This window comes from Diabrotica virgifera, chromosome 1 (assembly GCF_917563875.1).
Source record: "Diabrotica virgifera virgifera chromosome 1, PGI_DIABVI_V3a".
NCBI lineage: Eukaryota > Metazoa > Arthropoda > Insecta > Coleoptera > Chrysomelidae > Diabrotica > Diabrotica virgifera.
The window spans coordinates 293,942,843-293,962,372 of record NC_065443.1 but is presented as its reverse complement, the minus strand read 5'-3'; the positions used below and the strand labels follow the sequence as shown (position 1 = coordinate 293,962,372).

The 19,530-nt window shown below is 32.6% G+C and overlaps 1 protein-coding gene across 1 annotated transcript in view; it reads right to left on the bottom strand.

Annotated features, from left to right (window-relative positions):
• The window catches only part of LOC114324227 (nipped-B-like protein A), a 73,577-nt gene that overhangs the window by 34,946 nt on the left and 19,101 nt on the right, over positions 1-19,530 (bottom strand). Inside the window, exons 6-7 of the mRNA XM_028272011.2 lie at positions 11,162-11,389; positions 10,693-11,103 (exon numbers count right to left, since the gene is read on the bottom strand). Of these exons, the coding sequence (XP_028127812.2) occupies positions 10,693-11,103; positions 11,162-11,389 (639 nt within the window). The remainder of the gene's footprint in view (positions 1-10,692; positions 11,104-11,161; positions 11,390-19,530) is intronic.

The following is a 19,530-nucleotide window of genomic DNA, read 5'->3' as shown; positions in this document are numbered from 1 at the left end:
TTTTTAAATATTTTATTTTTTTTATTATTGTTCCGGGCATATCTGAGAAGGAGCATAAGTCAATTATTATTAACGAAGTTATCACCTAATAGTGTAGGAAACAAAGGTTGAACCTTGCAAAATGAACACAAGTCCGGTTTTATTTTTTTCTGGTATATCAAGGGGTTCTTATTATAAGACTAACTTTTTCTGAAAAAATTTCGCCCCGGAACCTCCCTTTTCACCCCTTTAAAGGGGGTAATTTGTGGTTTTTGCAGAACGTAGCCCTTCCTGTAACTTTTACAAAAAATTTCTTTTGTAGAAATATGAAGAGGACTATATTTTCTACGATTTATTTCCAACACCATCTCTCTATCATCCACCGTTTAGCGGGGGTGGCGCCCTAAATTTGACAAGTTTTTAAAAAAGATGTTTTTAAAAAAAAATATGTTTTTCCCTAACTGTAACGGAAATTAAGAAGAAATTCTACGGCAATTATTCACAAACAATTGACTGCTTTTTTGGTATAGGTTTCACTTAAGGGTAATTGCCCTTTTTTTAATTACAGGGTGTTACATTTTAAAAAACCTCTTTTTATACCATCTGAACCGTTTATGCTAGAGTAAAAATACTTTCAGCGATTACCCATGTACTGGTGCTATTTACAAATTTGTATAATTCACCCCCATTTTTTCCCCGGAACCACCCCAAAAAAAAGAAGAATTAATAAATAAATTAATTTTCTTGGAATCCTTCACACACAATGCCCTTTATTAATATGCTTCATATACCATTTTGTGCACAATATTATTACCCATGCATGGACACCAAAAGCAATTTCCTAGTGCAACCTTTGTAGCAAAAAAAAAATAAATAAAATGAGGGGTTGAAATTTTTTTTTGTTTTTTGCTTTTTGATCCATATGGGCATATGCTTCGTCAATAGTGCTTTTCAAAAATATATATGGTTATTGCAACATCTCTGCGAAAACCACCCCTATCCTTGAAAATATACTGCAGAAACTACCCCTATCCCTTGGCGAGCATGTTTTTACGATTTTCTCATTACCTATGTATTCTTTTTAAACAAAACTTATACAAGGTTAAAGACCACTATTTACTCTAAAAATTATGTCCTATTCATTTTTTCGTACAAGCAACCGTTACGGCACAGTGGCGCCGTAAACCTCATATATGCTTTGACGGGCTCCAGTTTTTGTTTTTTTTTTCGTCATCTGTTCGTTTTATTGATAAAGTACTTATGCAAAACAAAACAACACAGTGTAACCTACAAATTATGACTTATGCACATTTTACATTCTTTGCTCCCCAAAGCCACAGTGGTGGCCCAAAATAAATTTTTGCATATTTTCGCCACCTACATGCATTTTATTGCATTAATGCTACCTTAACAGCACAATATTTACCCTTAGGTGGTCGCTACGCAGTGGCGGATCCAGGGAGGGGTAATGGGGGTGATCACCTCCCCCCCCCCTCTCAAACCAAGTGATATTATATTCAAAGATTATAAAAATATTCATTTATTTTTATAGAGATTTAACCAATTGGCACTCCCCTCTTAACGATTCTGGATCCGCCACTGTGGCTAAAGCATAAAAGGTCATTCTTATAAAAATAATATTAATATAATATAAGTATTTCTATAAAAATAAATGAATATTTTTTAATCTTCAAATATAATATCACTTGGTTTGAGAGGGGTGGGGGTGATCGCCCCCATCACCCCTCCCTGGATCCGCCACTGCTTAGCGACCACTTAGGGGTGAATATTGTGCTATTAAGGTAGCATTAACGCAATAAAATGTGTGTAGGTGGCAAAATATGAAAAAATTTATTTTGGGCCACCACTGTAGCTTTGGGGAGCAAAGAATGTAAAATGTGCATAGGTCATGATTTGTAGGTTACACTGTGTTGTTTTATTTTACATAAGTACTTTATCAATAAAACAAACAGATAACGAAAAAATAAACAAAAACTGGAGCCCGTCAAAGCATATATGAGGTTTACGGCGCCACTGTGCCGTAACGGTTACTTAAACGAAAAAAATGAATAGGACCTAATTTTTAGAGTAAATAGTGGTCTTTAACCTTGTGTAAGTTTTGTTTAAAAAAAAATGAATAGGTAATGAGAAAATCGTAAAAATATGCTGGATAAGGTATACGGGTAGTTTCTGCAGTATATTTTCAAGGATAGGGGTGGTTTGCGCAGGAATGTTGCAATAACCATATATATTTTTGAAAAGCACTATTGATGAAGCATATGCCCATATGGATCAAAAAGCAAAAAACAAAAAAAAATTTCAACCCCCCATTTGATTTATTGTTTTTGGCTACAGGGGTTGTACTAGGAAATCGCTTTTAGTGTCCATGCATGGGTAATAATAACTTGCACAAAATAATATATGAAGCATATTAATGAAGGGCATTGTGTGTGAAGGATTCCAAGAAAATCACTTTATTTATTAATTGTTCTTTTCTTTTGGGTGGTTCCGGGGAAAAAATGGGGGTGCATTATACAAATTTGTAAATAAAACCAGTACATGGGTAATCTCTGAAAGTCTTTTTACTCTAGCATAAACGGTTCAGATGGTATAAAAAGGGGTTTTTTAAAATGTAACACCCTGTAATTAAAAAAAGGGCAATTACCCTAAAATTAAACCTATACCAAAAAATTAATCATCTATTTGTGAATAATTTCCGCAGCATTTCTTTTTAATTTCCGTTACAGTTAGGGAAAAATATATTTTTTTTAAAAACATTTTTTTTTTAAACTTGTCAACTTTGGGGCGCCACCCTTGCTAAACGGTGGATGATAGAGGGATGCTGTCGGAAATAAATCGTAGAAAATATAGTCCTCTTCATATTTCTATAAAAGAAATTTTTTGTAAAAGGTACAGGAAGGGCTACGTTCTGCAAAAACCATAAATTACCCCCTTTAAAGGGGTGAAAAGGGGGGTTCCGGGGCGAATTTTTTTCAGAAAAAGTTAGTCTTATAATAAGCACCCCTTTATATGCCAGAAAAAAAATAAAACCGGACTTGTGTCCATTTTGCAAGGTTCAACCTCTGCTTCCTACACTATAACTTTATCCGCAAACAAGGTGAATGCCACCTCTCACATCCACCTAAAAACAGATCCTTCCTGGTCTACTATATATTTTTTGAGTTTTGGAATCCTTAAGGGACACTGATTATTTTTCATATGATATTCCCTATATCTAAATGCCATAATTTCGGAGTTATTGCTTTATTTATTAAACAAAAATTTTTAAATAATTTTAAAAAATAAATTTTTTCGGCCCGGGTAGACATTATGTTAGGTCCCTTGGATCATTGTGAACAAAAAAGGCCTTCTAGAATTTTTCTCTAAAGTTAATCGTTTTCGAATTATAAGCAATTTAAAACTGAAAAAAAAAACGAAAAATAACGATTTTCCAGGTTCAAAAATACAAGTAAAAAATAATTTTTTAAATTATAAAACAAATTGTCAAAATAACTGTCAAAGTTTAAATACATAATTCAAAGTTTCTCTTCGAATTTTGTGATTTAACCACAGATTATTTAACGTAGATAAAATTTGTTCAGTCCATTCTTGTATCGACATATCGAAGTAATTTAGTACAGCAAAAAAAACACCCTGTTCGGGACTGTGACAAGCCCAGTCCAGGAAAACTAATACACAGGTACGCAAATGATGATAAATATATTTTTCAAAATATGTTTCCATCCGGGATAAATACAGAGTTTAGTAATAATTCAATAACCAACCCACAAATGTATCAACAAGTCAACACACAAGGGCAACTAGCCATGAATGTACAAACCACGCCATATCTAATATCGATGTCGCAACCAGCACCAACTAAACCAATGCCACCTAACTTGTACCCTCCACTACCACAGACACAAATTCCATTAGTGCCGATCACATATCATAGTTCTGCTTCAAATTATCAATTACAACGATTGCCATCCACCAGTGAAGAAGAGGAAGAAAACAACGAACCAGCTAGCAGCAACGATTGGCAAGAAATTAGAAGCTCAAAAAGAAGAAAAATCAGAAAAACAACAGACAATGCAAACAGTACAAATATTATTGTAACAGAAAATAGATTTGAAGCGCTAGAAAATGAAGTAATCCCTCCCAAGGAGAACAACACAGCAAACCCTCCACCAATTTTCATACACGGTGTACAAGACTATCAAAAAATGGTACAAAAAATTAAGGATGTAGCAGAAAGGGAAGAATATCATACGAAAAGTTTAACTAACAATGTCGTAAAATTAAGTTGTGGCACGCCAGATACATATAGAAAAATGGTTAGATATTTTAATGAACATAACATTTATCACCATACATATCAGTGAAAACAGGATCGAGCCTATAGAGTTGTAATAAAATACCTTCACCACTCTACAAACACCGAGGATATAAAAAACGAACTCCTAAAACTGGGTCATAAAGTTCGAAATATAATAAATGCACAACACAGAATTACTAAAGAGCCACTTAATTTGTTCTTCGTGGATCTCGAACCGGCAGCAAATAACAAAGATATTTATAACTTAAGGGGGCTACAGAATAGAGTTATTGAAATTGAACCTCCCCGAACAACCAAAAATCGCATAACACAATGCATGAGATGCCAATCGTACGGTCACTCCAAGTCATATTGCAATAAACCATTTGTATGCGTCAAATGCGGAGGAGCCCACAATACCACAACTTGTAAGAAGACTAGAGAAACTCCAGCAAAATGTGCATTATGTGGTGGGGATCACCCCGCAAATTATAAAGGATGTGAACATTACCAAAAAATTTATAATATTAATAACAGGTATCATAACAGAGGAAACGTATTAAATCCAGCAATAAATCAAATACATACACAACCCAGAATATATACACAACCCAGGATTCAGAATCAGTATGAAAGTTACGCTCAAGCTGCAGCAAATAATCAGAACAATAACGAAGATACAGCGAGTATACTTACCAAATTTCTAGAAGAGTTTAAAAATTTATTTAACCAGCTAATGCAACAAAACAGTATGGTGCTCAACATGATTTCCATGCTAGTAAATAAAGTAAACTAACAATGTCAAAGTTCATAAGAATTGCCCAATGGAATGCCAATGGTCTTCCTAATCATAAAGAAGATATAAAACTATTTCTGGAACAAAATTTCATTGACATACTACTAGTAAGTGAAACCCATTTTACAGACAGAACCTACTTCAAGATACCTAAGTATAAATTATATTACACAAATCACCCAGATGGTACAGCCCACGGAGGTTCAGCCATATTGGATAAGAGAAACTATAAAACATTATGAAATGCTAAAATACGAAAAAAATCACATTCAAGCAACATCGATAAAAATACAAACTCTTCCATATGATATAACTGTCACAGCAATTTATTGTCCGCCCAGGCATAGACTTACAAAAGAAGATCTTCTACCCTTTTTCGAAACTGTAGGGCCAAAATTTATAGCAGGTGGAGATTACAACTGTAAACATACGCTATGGGGTTCACGCCTAACAACCACCAAAGGCAGAGAGCTAGCAAAAGTTATCCAGGATAAAAGCTACTCATTCCTATCGACGGGATCACCGACATATTGGCCAACCGATCCAAATAAAACACCAGACCTATTGGATTTCTTTATTACAAACGGAATATCTCAATCATATACAGATGTAGTACCAAGTTTTGATTTATCATCAGATCATAGTCCCATAATTGCCACAATTAGCACAACGGTGATAATCAAAAAACCAACACCTCGACTGCATAACTTCAAAACAAACTGGGACACATACCGGCTAATCATAGAACAGGAAGTAAATCTACTAGTGAGATTGCAAACTCCCGAACAAATAGAAACAGAAACTAATAATCTAATCAACTTACTTCAAAATGCTGCCAAACAGTCTACCCCTCAACCTGGACAAAAAAAAATTTCAACCAACATTCCTCTTGAAATAAAAAGACTAGTTGTTCTGAAGCTATTTCCTTGTGGCATTTTTATGATTAATTATTTATATGGGAAATAAGCCACAATTAAAATGAAAAAAATAATTTTATTTTTTTATTTTAATGTATTTTGACAACGGCACCCGATTTGGGCGTCGAAACGTTAATAAAATTATTTTTTTCACTTTAATTGTGGCTTATTTCCCATATAAATAATTAATCAAAAAGACTAGTAGCAGAAAAACGAAAAGCCAGATCAATTTGGCAAAGAACTCACAGACCAGACGACAGGACAGTTTATAATAACAAAACAAGAAACTTAAAAACAGCTCTAGAACAGATGAGAAACAACTCATTTGAAAACTATGTATCAAACCTTTCGCGTCAAGATAACTCTATCTGGAAACCAATCAAAAACAAAAATAAACCAATAAATACTTCACCTCCAATTCGGAAAAACTCATTACCACCAGGACCATGGGCAAAAAGCAACAAAGAAAAAGCTGATTTATTTGCTGAACATCTAACTGAAGTCTTCAAGCCACACGACAATGACCAAGTACAAGAAGTAGAGCAGGAACTAGCCTTACCAATTAATCAACGAGAGCGACTAACTTTAATTACACCGAAGGAGATCAAAGATGAAATTAATCATTTGAATGAAAAGAAGGCACCAGGCACTGATCTCATAACAGCAACAATGCTAAAACAACTTCCTAAAAAAGGTATAATGAAGTTATTGTACATATTAAATGCAATCTTAAGACTTAATTATTGGCCTATATCACTAAAAATTGCCCAAGTAATTATGATACCGAAACCTGGTAAAGCTTTAACGGATGTTTCATCATACCGCCCAATAAGTCTACTGCCAATAATGTCAAAACTTCTTGAAAAGCTGTTACTTAAAAGAATTATGAGCGACCTAGAATTCCAAAACTGGATCCCAGAACACCAATTTGGATTCCGGCAAGGTCATTCTACAGTGCAACAATGCCATCGCATATCAAATGTAATTAATAGAGCTTTGGACAATAAACAGTATTGCACAGCAGCATTTCTGGACATTAGCCAAGCATTTGATAAGGTATGGCACCCAGGATTACTTTATAAAATCAAAAAATCCCTACCCAACAAATACTTTGACTTATTAAAATTATATCTAAATCACAGAGAATTTGAAACTAAAGTGGAGGATGAACTATCAAACCGTAACAAAATTCAATCAGGAGTCCCACAAGGTAGTATATTGGGTCCACTTCTTTATGTACTGTACACATCCGATTTACCAACCTCTCCACAAACCACCATTGGAACTTTCGCTGATGACACAGCAATATTTGCAACTGAAGAGGATCCAAGAGCTGCAGTATTAAAACTTCAAGAACACCTAGACCAAATTGGACAGTGGTTAAAGAAATGGAAGATAAAAGCTAACGAAACTAAGTCAACACATATAACTTTCACACTAAGGAAAGACCAATGCCCAAATATTAGCCTTAATCAAGTCAACATACCACAACAGAACATCGTCAAATACCTGGGGCTTCATCTTGATTCTAAATTAAACTGGAAACAACACATTTTAAAGAAGAAGAAACAAATTGAGTTGAGAGTGAAAGAAATAAATTGGCTTATAGGTAGAAAATCTCGACTCTCAATTGAGAACAAACTGCTGATTTATAAAACAGTCATCAAACCTATATGGACGTACGGTATAGAACTATGGAGTTGTGCCAGCAAATCAAACACAAAAATTATCCAAAGAACTCAATCAAAAATTCTACGCACCATCGCAAATGCCCCGTGGTACATTTCCAACCAAACCCTTCATACAGACCTAAACATCCCGTTAGTCAGCACAGTAATTCAAGAAAGAGCCAACAGACATCACGAGAAATTGGAAGACCACCCCAACCAATTAATATTACCATTACTGCAGCCACTAAACAACAGAAGATTGCGAAGATTATGGCCCATAGATCTTCGCTGAAACTGAGGTGAAACCGCTGGGTGATGTACCTCATAACGCCATTTTAGTGTACAATAATACATTGATATATGTTATTGTACTTGTTATCAAATTAGCTTATAGAATATGTAATTCTGATTGCTAATAAATGCTTACAAAAAAAAAATTATAAAGCACCTAAATTCAAGATCAGACCTTCTTCCATCAGATACCTGTAAGAATTTATGGCACGTTTTATTCTAAAATATTGTTTTTTTAATTATTAATGAAGCGCATATGAGAGAACGGGCGATCGGGCTACATTGAGGACTAAAAAATAATATTTTAAAATTAAACAACACCAAATTGCTTATCGGTAGCTGATAAAATAAGGCTTGATATTGAATTTAGGCTTTTCGTAGGTTTAAAAATAATATTTTTTACTTTTGTTTTTAAAACTAGAAAATTGTAATTTTTAGATTTTTTTCAGTTTTAAATTGTCTATAATTCGAAAACGATTAAATTTACAGAAAAATTACAAAATACATTTTTTGTTCCCAATGATCCAAAGAACCTAAAATATTATCTACCAGGGCCAAAAAAATTGATTTTTTAAAATTATTTAATTTTTTTTTTAATAAATGTAGCAATAACTCCGAAATTATGGCATTTAGATATAGGAAATATTATATGAAAAATAATCAGTATCCTTTAAGGATTCCGATACTTAAAAAATATATAGGGTGTTCCATTTGAAATAAGAAAGTTCGTTAGATTTTCAGAAAAACGGAAGATTTGACAACAATGTAATTACAATAAAGCAGTTTCCTTTATTGCAAATTAATTATATCTACCCGATTAATGCAATCGAGTAGATATTATTTTAGGTTCTTTGAGTTATTGGGAACAAAAAAGGTCTTTTTTAATTTTTCTCAAAAGTTAATCCTTTCCGAGTTATAAACAATTTAGAACTGAAAAAAATCAAAAAATGACGATTTTCTGGGTTCAAAAACATAAATAAAAAATATTATTTTTGAAACTATGAATTGCCTAAATTCAAGTTCAAACCTTATTTTATCAGATGCCGATAAGTGAGTTGGTCTTATTTCATTCTAAGGGCCGGTATTTCAATAGCTACTTAAGCTTTTGCTTAGCTAAGCCTGTGTCAAAAATTAAGGAGAAGCTTAAGCCGGGTGCCGTATTTCCATCATTTCCTTAACTAAACTGATGCTTAACTGTAAAGTTAATTGGTTTGGTACCTCCGAATACGTCAAAATGCCAAAACTAACTGTTCTGAGGTAAAAACCACTACTGGTGACGTTTAATTTTATATTAGGTTTGTTCCAACCCGTCAAAAAAACCGTTCTTGAACGGTTACGCGTATGCGCAGTAAAGAAAAATGTGTTACTGCGCATAATTCTTCGTTATTGCGCATGCGCGTAACGATTCAAGAACAGTTTTGTATCGAGTTGGAACAAACCTATTATCATCTGTATCAATGTCAATTACTTCACATAATTTTGTGTAATACATGGTACAGTGTTGTTAGTTTATTGTCTATATTTTCTCTGGTTATATGTTTATTGTTATTTTGCATAAGCAATAGATCCGTCTTTGTAATTTTGTTTATTGGATATATTCCTTAAAATGTCAAATTCGAATGTAAGTTTATTTTTGTAAATAAATATACCTACCAAGCATTGTAGAAACAAATAATTTGCATGTGCCTACACCTTCCAAAAGTAGTAAGAATTTTAATAATCGTTATTACGATTAATGAATTAATAGATTAATAGATTATTATTTAATAATCTAATAATAACGTTATTACTCAAAAGTTGGTTTTCAAAATAACTTTCTAATTAATAATCTATAGAAATAACCTCAAAAAACAGATAACAAATTTTAAGCAAAGGCTTAAACCAACTCCCGCGCGAGCTTAAAATTATTTGGTTTAAGCCTAGGCTTAAGCCTCAAATTGAAGTGGAAATACAGGCATCCAAGCTTAAGCAAAGGCTTAAAGTAAGCTTTTGCTTAAGTGAGGTTGGAAATACCGGCCCTAAAAAACATTATTTTTTAGTTGTTAATGATGCGCGATAGCCCGTCTTCTCATATGAGCTTTATTAACAATTAAAAAAAACAATATTTTAGAATAAAATATGCCAAAAATTCTTATAGGGATCTGATAGAAAAAGGTTAGAGCTTGAATTTAGGTACTTCGTAATTTTAAAAATGATTTTTTACTTGTGTTTTTGAACCTTGAAAGTCGTCATTTTTCGATATTTTTCAGTTTTAAATTGTTTATAACTAGGAAACGATTAACTTTTGAGGAAAATTATAAAAGACCTTTTTTGTTCCCAATGATCCAAAGAACCTAAAATATTGTCTACTTGGGCCGAAAAATTGATTTTTATATATTGTTTAATTTTTTTTAATAAATGTAGCAATAACTCCGTAATTATGTCATTTAGTTATAGGCAACATAACATGAAGAATAATTAGTATTTCTTAAGGACTTCAAAATGCAAAAAATATATGGGGTGTTCTATTTAAAATAAGAAAGTTCACTAGATTTCCAGAAAAACGGAAGATTTGACAACAATGTAATTATCACTATAATATCGACCGCATTAGGACACCCCTAACCATCAAAATTTATAAAAATCGTTTTAGAGGTTTCCGAGAAATCACCGTGTTTCCATACTTTCTCGCTACCCTGTATTAGTATATCAACAAATATTAAAGTTTCATGAAATTCTTACCTCTCTGTTGCCCACATCTTTCTGATTGCCCTTTTGTTCCCTCCGCTTTATTGTACTGATCATATCATCGATATTAGCTTTTTCAGACGCAAACAAGACATTGTCTTTTCTCAATTTACCTGCTATTATACTCAAACAATCCAAACTAACTACTCTAAGAGCTACTTGCTCATTTTTATTTAGAAAGAGTTTCACCAGCATCTTTCCTAACAAACATAGTACTAGATCAGTACCTGGAAATTCTGGATTATTTCTAACCAAAAGCAGATCATCTACGAAGTTCTCGAATAATGATCGACGGTCTGAATTCTTTTGCATTTTAAAGCATCTGTGAAAGAAAATTGTAAGAAAACCAGCTGCCATAGCAGTTGCTTCTTTGTATTTAGTGCAAATAAGGCTGTCAATATCGACCTGAAAGATAAAAAATTATGATATAAAAATGTTTCGGTGTTCAATTTTTATATAGTACCTTGTCTTTGGTTTTGGTTTTGGTCTTGGTATTTTTCTGAAAGAGATTCTCTGGTAAAGTAACCATGGATTGTATTAGCTGCACAACCAAGGCGCTCACTATTGATATATTTTTTCCGTCTTTTAATATATACGTTTTTAAATGTTGTTTGGTAGTGGGAAGGAGCATAAGGGAAGATAAAATGTTGTCCAAAAATACTGTTTGGTGTCTTTTATATGTTCTAAATAGCTGCAATGAAGATAATGGTATGGTCCTTTTCATGAGCATTTTTCAGTGCGTCACAAATGATAGAAAAAAAGGTAAGTCCGTGATAATACCCATTTATGACATTTATTCTAACATGAAATTTTAGTTAAATCTGACAGTTGTCACATTTTATTTGCAATTTGGCATAAAAACAAGTCAATTGTGTTTATTGCATTTATAAAATGGCATTTTCTTTGATTTGTATAGTCTTATAAATTGTACAGATTATATTCGTAGATATATTATATAATTCGTAAATATTTTTTTTTTATTATAGCGCCATCTATCGACAACTGGAATAAATGTTATAAATGTCTCTAATCACAGAGTTCTGTCACATACAATTTAATGCGTTATAAAGAAATCGAAAAACTGTGACGCACTGAAAGATGCCTATGAGAAAAAGAAGACTAGATTAAAGATTTATCTAATACAAAAAAAAGAATCGCAGTGTTATTTACTGAATTATATTACCTGGTTGAGATTATATCACATCCAAGATGATAAGAAAGTTATATTACTCTCAACGTCGAAATTATGACAGGTAAACGAAGAGATCTCGCCGATTTCATGCAGAGAAGAATGATTGGTGTACTTTGTGTGAAATAAAATCATTAGAAAGGTAATTAATCGAGAAACCTTGAAGGTGAATGCAAGTTAATATACAGTAGTGCAAACAGTCACGGCAGAAATCGAGTAGTGTTATTTTGAACGAGTGGAAGGAAAATCCAGTAAGGGTAACCAGAAGAATTGATGGTGGTGATCCAACCGAGTACAGGCGATACTATCGTGAATATCATATTTCAGTCAATTCAGTCTTCTTACAAAGCCTATTTGATAACGGGAAAACCTAGAAACTAGGTTTCTATTTTACTAGGTTTCTATTTAGAATAGAAACCTAGTAAAAGACGTATCGGTATTGTATTAAATCAGTTTGACCTAGGAAGCGACCATAGACTAATAATAACAAAACTAGTAATAAACAAAAAACTAGAAAGAAAAAGAATACACGAAAAAAGATGCAACTGGACATCTGAAGAAATAAAAAATAGTGAAGTTAATAAAAAGATAATGCATGCATTAAATCAAGTTAACATGCAGCAGATAAACTCCAATGATATTGATGACTTGAATAACCTTATAACCGAAACAGTGAACAAAGGCATTCTGCAACTGAAAAAACCAAAAACAACACACAATGAATTAGACAAAGAAATATTACAGCAAATATAAAAAAGGAAGATCTTAAATAAATCTAACAAAAAGGGAACCGCAGTATATAGAGAAATTAATAGGCAGATTAGAAAAGGAATCAGAAAATAAAAAAGAAAAGAAGAAGAAAAATTAATAACAACATCTATTGAAAGCAATAAGAGTACGAAATGCCTCAGACCGACACTAGGACAACGTCAGATAATATCATTAATGGGAAAAGACGAAAATGAAATCACAACTAGAGAAAACATACTGAAACGAATAGAAGAATTTTACACGGAACTCTACAGAACACATCAACAAGACGATGAAATGAGACCAGCACGGAAATTAATAAAAAATGTTGGATCGGAAATAATGCCAAAAGTAACAATTTCAGAGGTAACTACAGCATTGGGAAACACGAAGAGAAATAAAGCTGCAGGAGAAGATAGGATTACCACAGATATGATATTAGAAGGAGGTAAAGAACTCATTGCAATTGTAACTAAGCTTATAGACAGTTGTTTACACCAGGGCAAAGTCCCTAAGAGCTGGAACAACTCTAAAGTAATCTTATTACACAAGAAAGGTGATAATCGAAAGTTGGAAAACTACAGGCCCATCAGTCTATTGTCCACCTATTTAAAATACTCACCAAAGTCAAAACTACTCGACTAACAAGAAAATTAGATGAATGCCAACCATATGAACAGGCAGGTTTTAGAAAAGTCTATTCAACTTCCGATCACCTGTTAATCACAAAAATATTAATAGAAAAATGTAGCGAATACAAGTTTCCAGTTTTTATAGCATTTGTAGACTACGAAAAAGCTTTCGACACTATAGAACACACCGCCGTAATAAACGCAATACAAAATTGTAGAATAGACAGCAGATATATTAACTTAATAAAAGAAACTATGAACCAAGCTACAGCTACATACTACCGAAATGAAAATGAATACACGAACCCTGTACCATTAAACAGAGGAGTCAAACAGGGAGACACTCTATCACCCAAACTGTTCACCTTAGTTTTGGAGGATGTTTTTAAAAATCTAAATTGGAAATATAAGGGAATAAACATCAATGGCCGCTACCTCAGTAATCTACGATTTGCGGATGACATAATCCTGATAGTTACTGAAATACAAGAACTGCCAATCGTGCTTTCAGAACTACATACAGAATCTTCTAAAATAGGACTAAAATGAATTTAAACAAAACAAGAGTCATGCACTCCGAAGAAACGATGACAATAATAAACAACAAAGTTAAAAAAAAGTTGGAGAATATATATATTTAGGACAAAAAATAATACTAAATAGGGAAATTCAAACGGAAGAAATAAAAAGAAGAAGAAAGTTAGCATGGGCAGCATTCGGCAAACTAAACTATATACTCATAAATCAGCAAATTCAACTACATCTTAGATCTAAAGTTTTTGATGCATGCATTATTCCGATATTAACATATGGGGCACAAACCTGGACAATCACAAAAAAGAATATGAACATACTCAGAGTCACTCAACACGCGATGGAAAGAGCAATGCTTGCCATATCACTTCAAGACAGGAATACAAACACATGGATTAGACAGAAAACCAAAGTCGCCGATGTGGTACAAAAATCACTAAAATTGAAATGGGAATACGCTGGACATATAGCTAGGAGCGATCTTAACAAATGGCACAGAACAATTCTAACCTGGAGACCATACGAACACAAAATACCTAGAGGCAGACCTCCTATGTGATGGACAGATGATCTGAAACGAACTGCCGGGAAAAACTGGCTACAAGTAGCGTACAACAAAAAACAATGGAAAGGAAGACTTGAAGAGGCTTATGTTCAGATGTGGACGTGAATGGCTAGACGAAGAAGAAGAAGAAGAAACCTAGAAACACGTGTCAGAGGATAGTAAGTGAATCGAAATTAAAACAAAACGAAACCGTCTTAGTCGAGGAAATGAAACTGAAAAAATGGCAAAACCTCGCAATTTTTTCGTCCAGCATCGATTTGTACAAAAATTTGGGATTAGGCTCATTTCACCCTCTAGTCCATTTTCTATATTGAGCCGTTGTACGCTTTTGGTTTTTTAAGGGTGAAAACTACCTACCCCTAATTGTAAAAAATTGTAAAATAACATTTTAAACTTTAATATTGTCAACATTTGGTTCTTATTAGTTACATAATGATTGTTTTATGCTTTAAGATATACTATCACAATATTTAAATCCTTAAAACCACCCTTGTTGGAGCTATATATAAAAAATTACTTATCCTAAAAGAATAATTTCGGCTTGCATCGATTTACATAAAATTTTGGGATTAGGATCATCTCACCCTGTACTTTATATTCTATAACATGCTCAAGGGCGTAGATTATTTTTATGGGTGTAAACTACCCCTTATTGTCAAAAATTATATAAAAATATCGTAAACTTTAATATGGGTAAAATTTGGTTTTGATTGGCTAAAAATAATGATTGTTTTATGCTTTAGGATATAATCTTTATTAATATTTCAACCCTTAAAAACCACCCTTAAGAATATTACAATTTTTAAAAGTAGCTAATTTAATAGATCTATACAGAAAAAAACGTAGAGAATTAAAGAATTACAAAAACATTTATTTACACAAAAATACGAATTTACAAATATGTAGACGTACAAATACAAATAGTTTGTCATCTTTCAGTATACGAACCAATTCTGTGGTATTATACATGCATTGAAAATGTTCCATAAGCGGACTATTCGAATATTTCGAAAAAAAAATTCGTTTTATAAACATAGCTCCTTCATTTTTGGCGATAAACAGTTTTTTCAAAAATGACTTTGTAGTATTTTTAAAGAGCTATAAGACCGTGTAAATTTAATTTCATTAGGTCCCTTAATTGTTAATTGGGTTGGGTTTAAAGGGCTCGAATAAGGGGATGTTTTCTCGTAAATAGAGGTTTTAAACAGCTATATCTCACTAACTGTTTACTGTAATGAAATATATGCGCACAATATGATTTTAGTTATTAAGAAAGCTACAATTTAGTAATTAGTCATTTTTTTCGTATCTCCAGTATTTTCTGAGATATTTTGAAGTAAAAGGTAAAAAATATGAAATTGCAAAAAAATCAATTTTTCTATAAACTCCAATTTTTCTAAAATTAGGCCTTTTAAATAGGTCAAACTTCTTGGGTGTATTGACAATACAAATAGGTATACAAGGAGTTACAGAAAGGTGAAGACCAATTTTTAATTAGGAGGGTAGTTAGGGGGTTATTTTCACTGATTTTTTCGTAGATAAAAGCAGGTACCGACCTTTTTTTGATCATAAATCGCTCTGTATTTATGCTAGAAATTTGTTATTATTATTCTTTGAAAGGTTTAATTGTATACTTAAAAAAAGATAATTTAAGTTTTCATCGAAAAGTGCAAAGTTTTCCCGTTACTTGACTTTGAATATTTCAAATTATTCATTTGACGAGAAACACTAACTTTTAACATGCCGCATCTCGGTTTGTGTTGGACTTAAAGATATTTTAGAAAAAGAATTTAGTTTGTGTTACTAAAAGATACAATTTTGTTATCTGCAGTTTTTTTGATTTTTTTCGACGAAAAACTGTTGCTTTTAAGCGCGAATAACTCGAAAAATATTAGTTTTACGGAGAAAATGTAAAAAACATTTTTTTCTTAGAATTGCTTTTTACATTGATTTACATGTACCACCCCCAAGGTTTTAGCGTACAGCGGCATGATATAGAAAATGATCCTTAAACTATTCCCTACTTTCTGTGCAAATTTCAATAAATCCATGCTGGACGAAAAAATTGCGAGCCAAAATGCTTCATTTCCTCGACTATTTATCTTTATTTCAATATCATAGGGCGCGTTCACCAGATGCAAACGTTGGCAATCAGTTTGCGCTTTATGCTTCTGAACGACATGCTAACGTCAAACATGTTTGGAAAGCGGTCGCCATTTTTACAAACATAAAATATTTATGATTAATTATTTATATGGGAAATAAGCCACAATTAAAATGAAAAAAATAATTTTATTAACGTTTCGACGCCCAAATCGTTAATAAAATTATTTTTTTCATTTTAATTGTGGCTTATTTCCCATATAAATAATTAATCATAAAAATGCCACAAGGAAATAGCTTCAGAACAACAATAAAATATTTAAGTTGAACTTTGCAAACGTGTTGAATATTGAAAAAATGTGGCGGGAATTTAAATTGTATATATTGTAGAATATATTGATAAGGGTTTTATATATAAAATAAAGGCTACTAAAGACATTCTGCTACGTTATTATCTATTAAATAAATTTTCTTTTTTCCTTTAATAAAAAAAAATAAATTCAAAAATGTATTTATTGAGAAAATTTATTTTAGGTTACGTTCAAACCAAGCAAGGAAAATGTCAAATTTTAACCTAAACAACCAACCGTTCAGCTCGCTGTCAACAAGTTTAGAATCAAAGCGCAAACATTTGTGAACGTATTTGCATCTGGTGAACGCAGTCATATTTACCTCCGCTGCGCAGGTAAGCTGTGAAGAATAGGAAAGGGAAGAGTTTTGAAATAACCTAAGATGCTGGAGATTTGTGTAGTCGTAGAGTGACTGTTTTATTGAGGGTGATTTGAACGGACTTATATTATTATTTGAAGAGGAAGAGTAGGAATAAAAGAGTGTTAGGATATTGGGGGCTCGCTGATAACCAGTATGTTACGTATAGTAGCGGGGGAAAGTAAAGTCAAATAGATTTTTTCCGGTGTAGATGAGGCCAGCTAAAAGATGTTACCAACTGTAAAGTCATAAAGGGTGAGTGTATGGCTAGTCAACATCGAATCGTAATAATATAAAATAAAGCAAGTAGGATATACGAAAATAAAGTAATAAAAATTAAAGGATCAGGATTTAGCAAAAGTCTGCAAGAGTAGGTATAGTGTTGGAAGAATTCTAGATCATGGTCATCTTTTTTGGGGGTTTGCCTCTTGTGTAGACTCGTGTATTATCTCCGCTTCTTATATTAATATGCTATCAATTTTTGTTTTTCTCTTTGATGTGGTTGCTTAAAATATCTAAGTTACCCAAACATAACATCACCCACCCTTACTTTATCGTTAAAATAAGCAAACTAATATACACTCCTGGCCAAAAAAACCCAGACACCTTAAAAATGGGTAATTTTTGAAGTCTCGCATCTCTTAAACCTGTTCAATTTTAGTGATTTTTTAATATGTTATAGCCTTATTCTCTAAGAATATCGATGTAGTAATAGTGTTGTTGAACAGGTAAATATCATTGTATACCGGGTGTAACAATAATACTGTGTTTTTTCCTCGAAGTTCGGAACACCATGTGGAATATTCTAGCATTTAAAAAATATTGAAATTAAAACTCAATTGTAGCCTTGGCATTTCTTAACATTCTGCTTTTTGACCCATTCACTTATTCGATACCTCAAAACAACAGTGAGACAAGTCCAAAATTTCAATTTTTTTAAGTACGCTATTTACATACAATGTATTGCACTATATACTGGTAACACCGAGATATGTGTATCTCGGTTATCAGAGATACATATCTCAGTGTTACCAGTATAGAGTGCAATACATTCTATGTAAATAGCGTACTGAAAGAAAAATTGAAATTTTGGACTTATCTCACTGTTGCTTTGAGGTATCGTTATGTTGAATAATGAAAAAGTTAGGTACTTTGACAACTACCCATGTTCTTCATCAATACAGGGTGTTTCTAAATAAGTGCGACAAACTTTAAGGGGAATTCTGCATGAAAAAATAATGCCCGTTTGATTTATAAACATATGTCTGCAAATGCTTCGTTTTCGAGATACAGGATGTTGAATTTTTTCTTACACTCTGACGATTTATTTATTGCTCTAAAACCGATTGAGATATTCAAATGAAATTTGGTGGGTTTAAGAGGTTTAAGAAGTAGTTATTGCGCATTTTTTGACATACAATTATGTATTTTATATTCACCATTGGCGTGCGTACGGGTCATATTACCCGGTAATATTACCTGTTTGCACGCCAATGGTGAATATAAAATTTTTAGTTGAATGTCAAAAAATGTGAAATAACTACCTATTAAAACCCACCAAATTTTATTTGCATACTTCAACCGGTTTTAGAGGAATAAATAAATCGTCATTTTGTAAGAAAAAATTCAACATACCGTATCTTGGAAATGAAGCATTTGCGGACATATATTTATATAGCAAACTGTAATTATTTTTTTGTGCAGAATTAACCCTTAAAGTTTGTCGCGCTTATTTAGAAACATCAGGTATTGATGAAAAACATGGCTAGTTGTTAAAGTATCTAATTTTTTTGTTATTCAACATAAGTGAATGGGTCAAAAAGCAGAATGTTAAGAAAGCCTAAGGATATAATTAAATTTTAATTTCAATATTTTTTAAATGCGAGAATATTCCACAGGGTGTCCCGAACTTTGATGAAAAAACACAGTATTATTATTACACCCGGTATACAATGAAATTTACCTATTCAGCTACAATATTACATCAACAATATTACATATCGGACAACAGGTTTAGGAGATTCGAAACATCAAAAATGACCCATTTTGAAGGTGTCCGAATTTTTTTGGCCAGGAGTGTATATTTTAAAATAAAACAAAAATGTATACCATTTTTATTCAGTTGCAATGCGAAGGCAAAACTGTCTAATTTTTCACTTAGAACAGAGAGCGCAAACCAGCACTCTAAATCGATGATGTTTGACTCTATTTGGAGTCATCATCAGAGAGGCGTAGGTTTGCTGCTCACCGCCCCAAGTGACGAAACACCAAGAGCTTATCCCCGCATTGCTACTGACGTTTATGGAGTGACATATAGAGTGAGTATATGGAGCGAGTATATGGAGCGATAT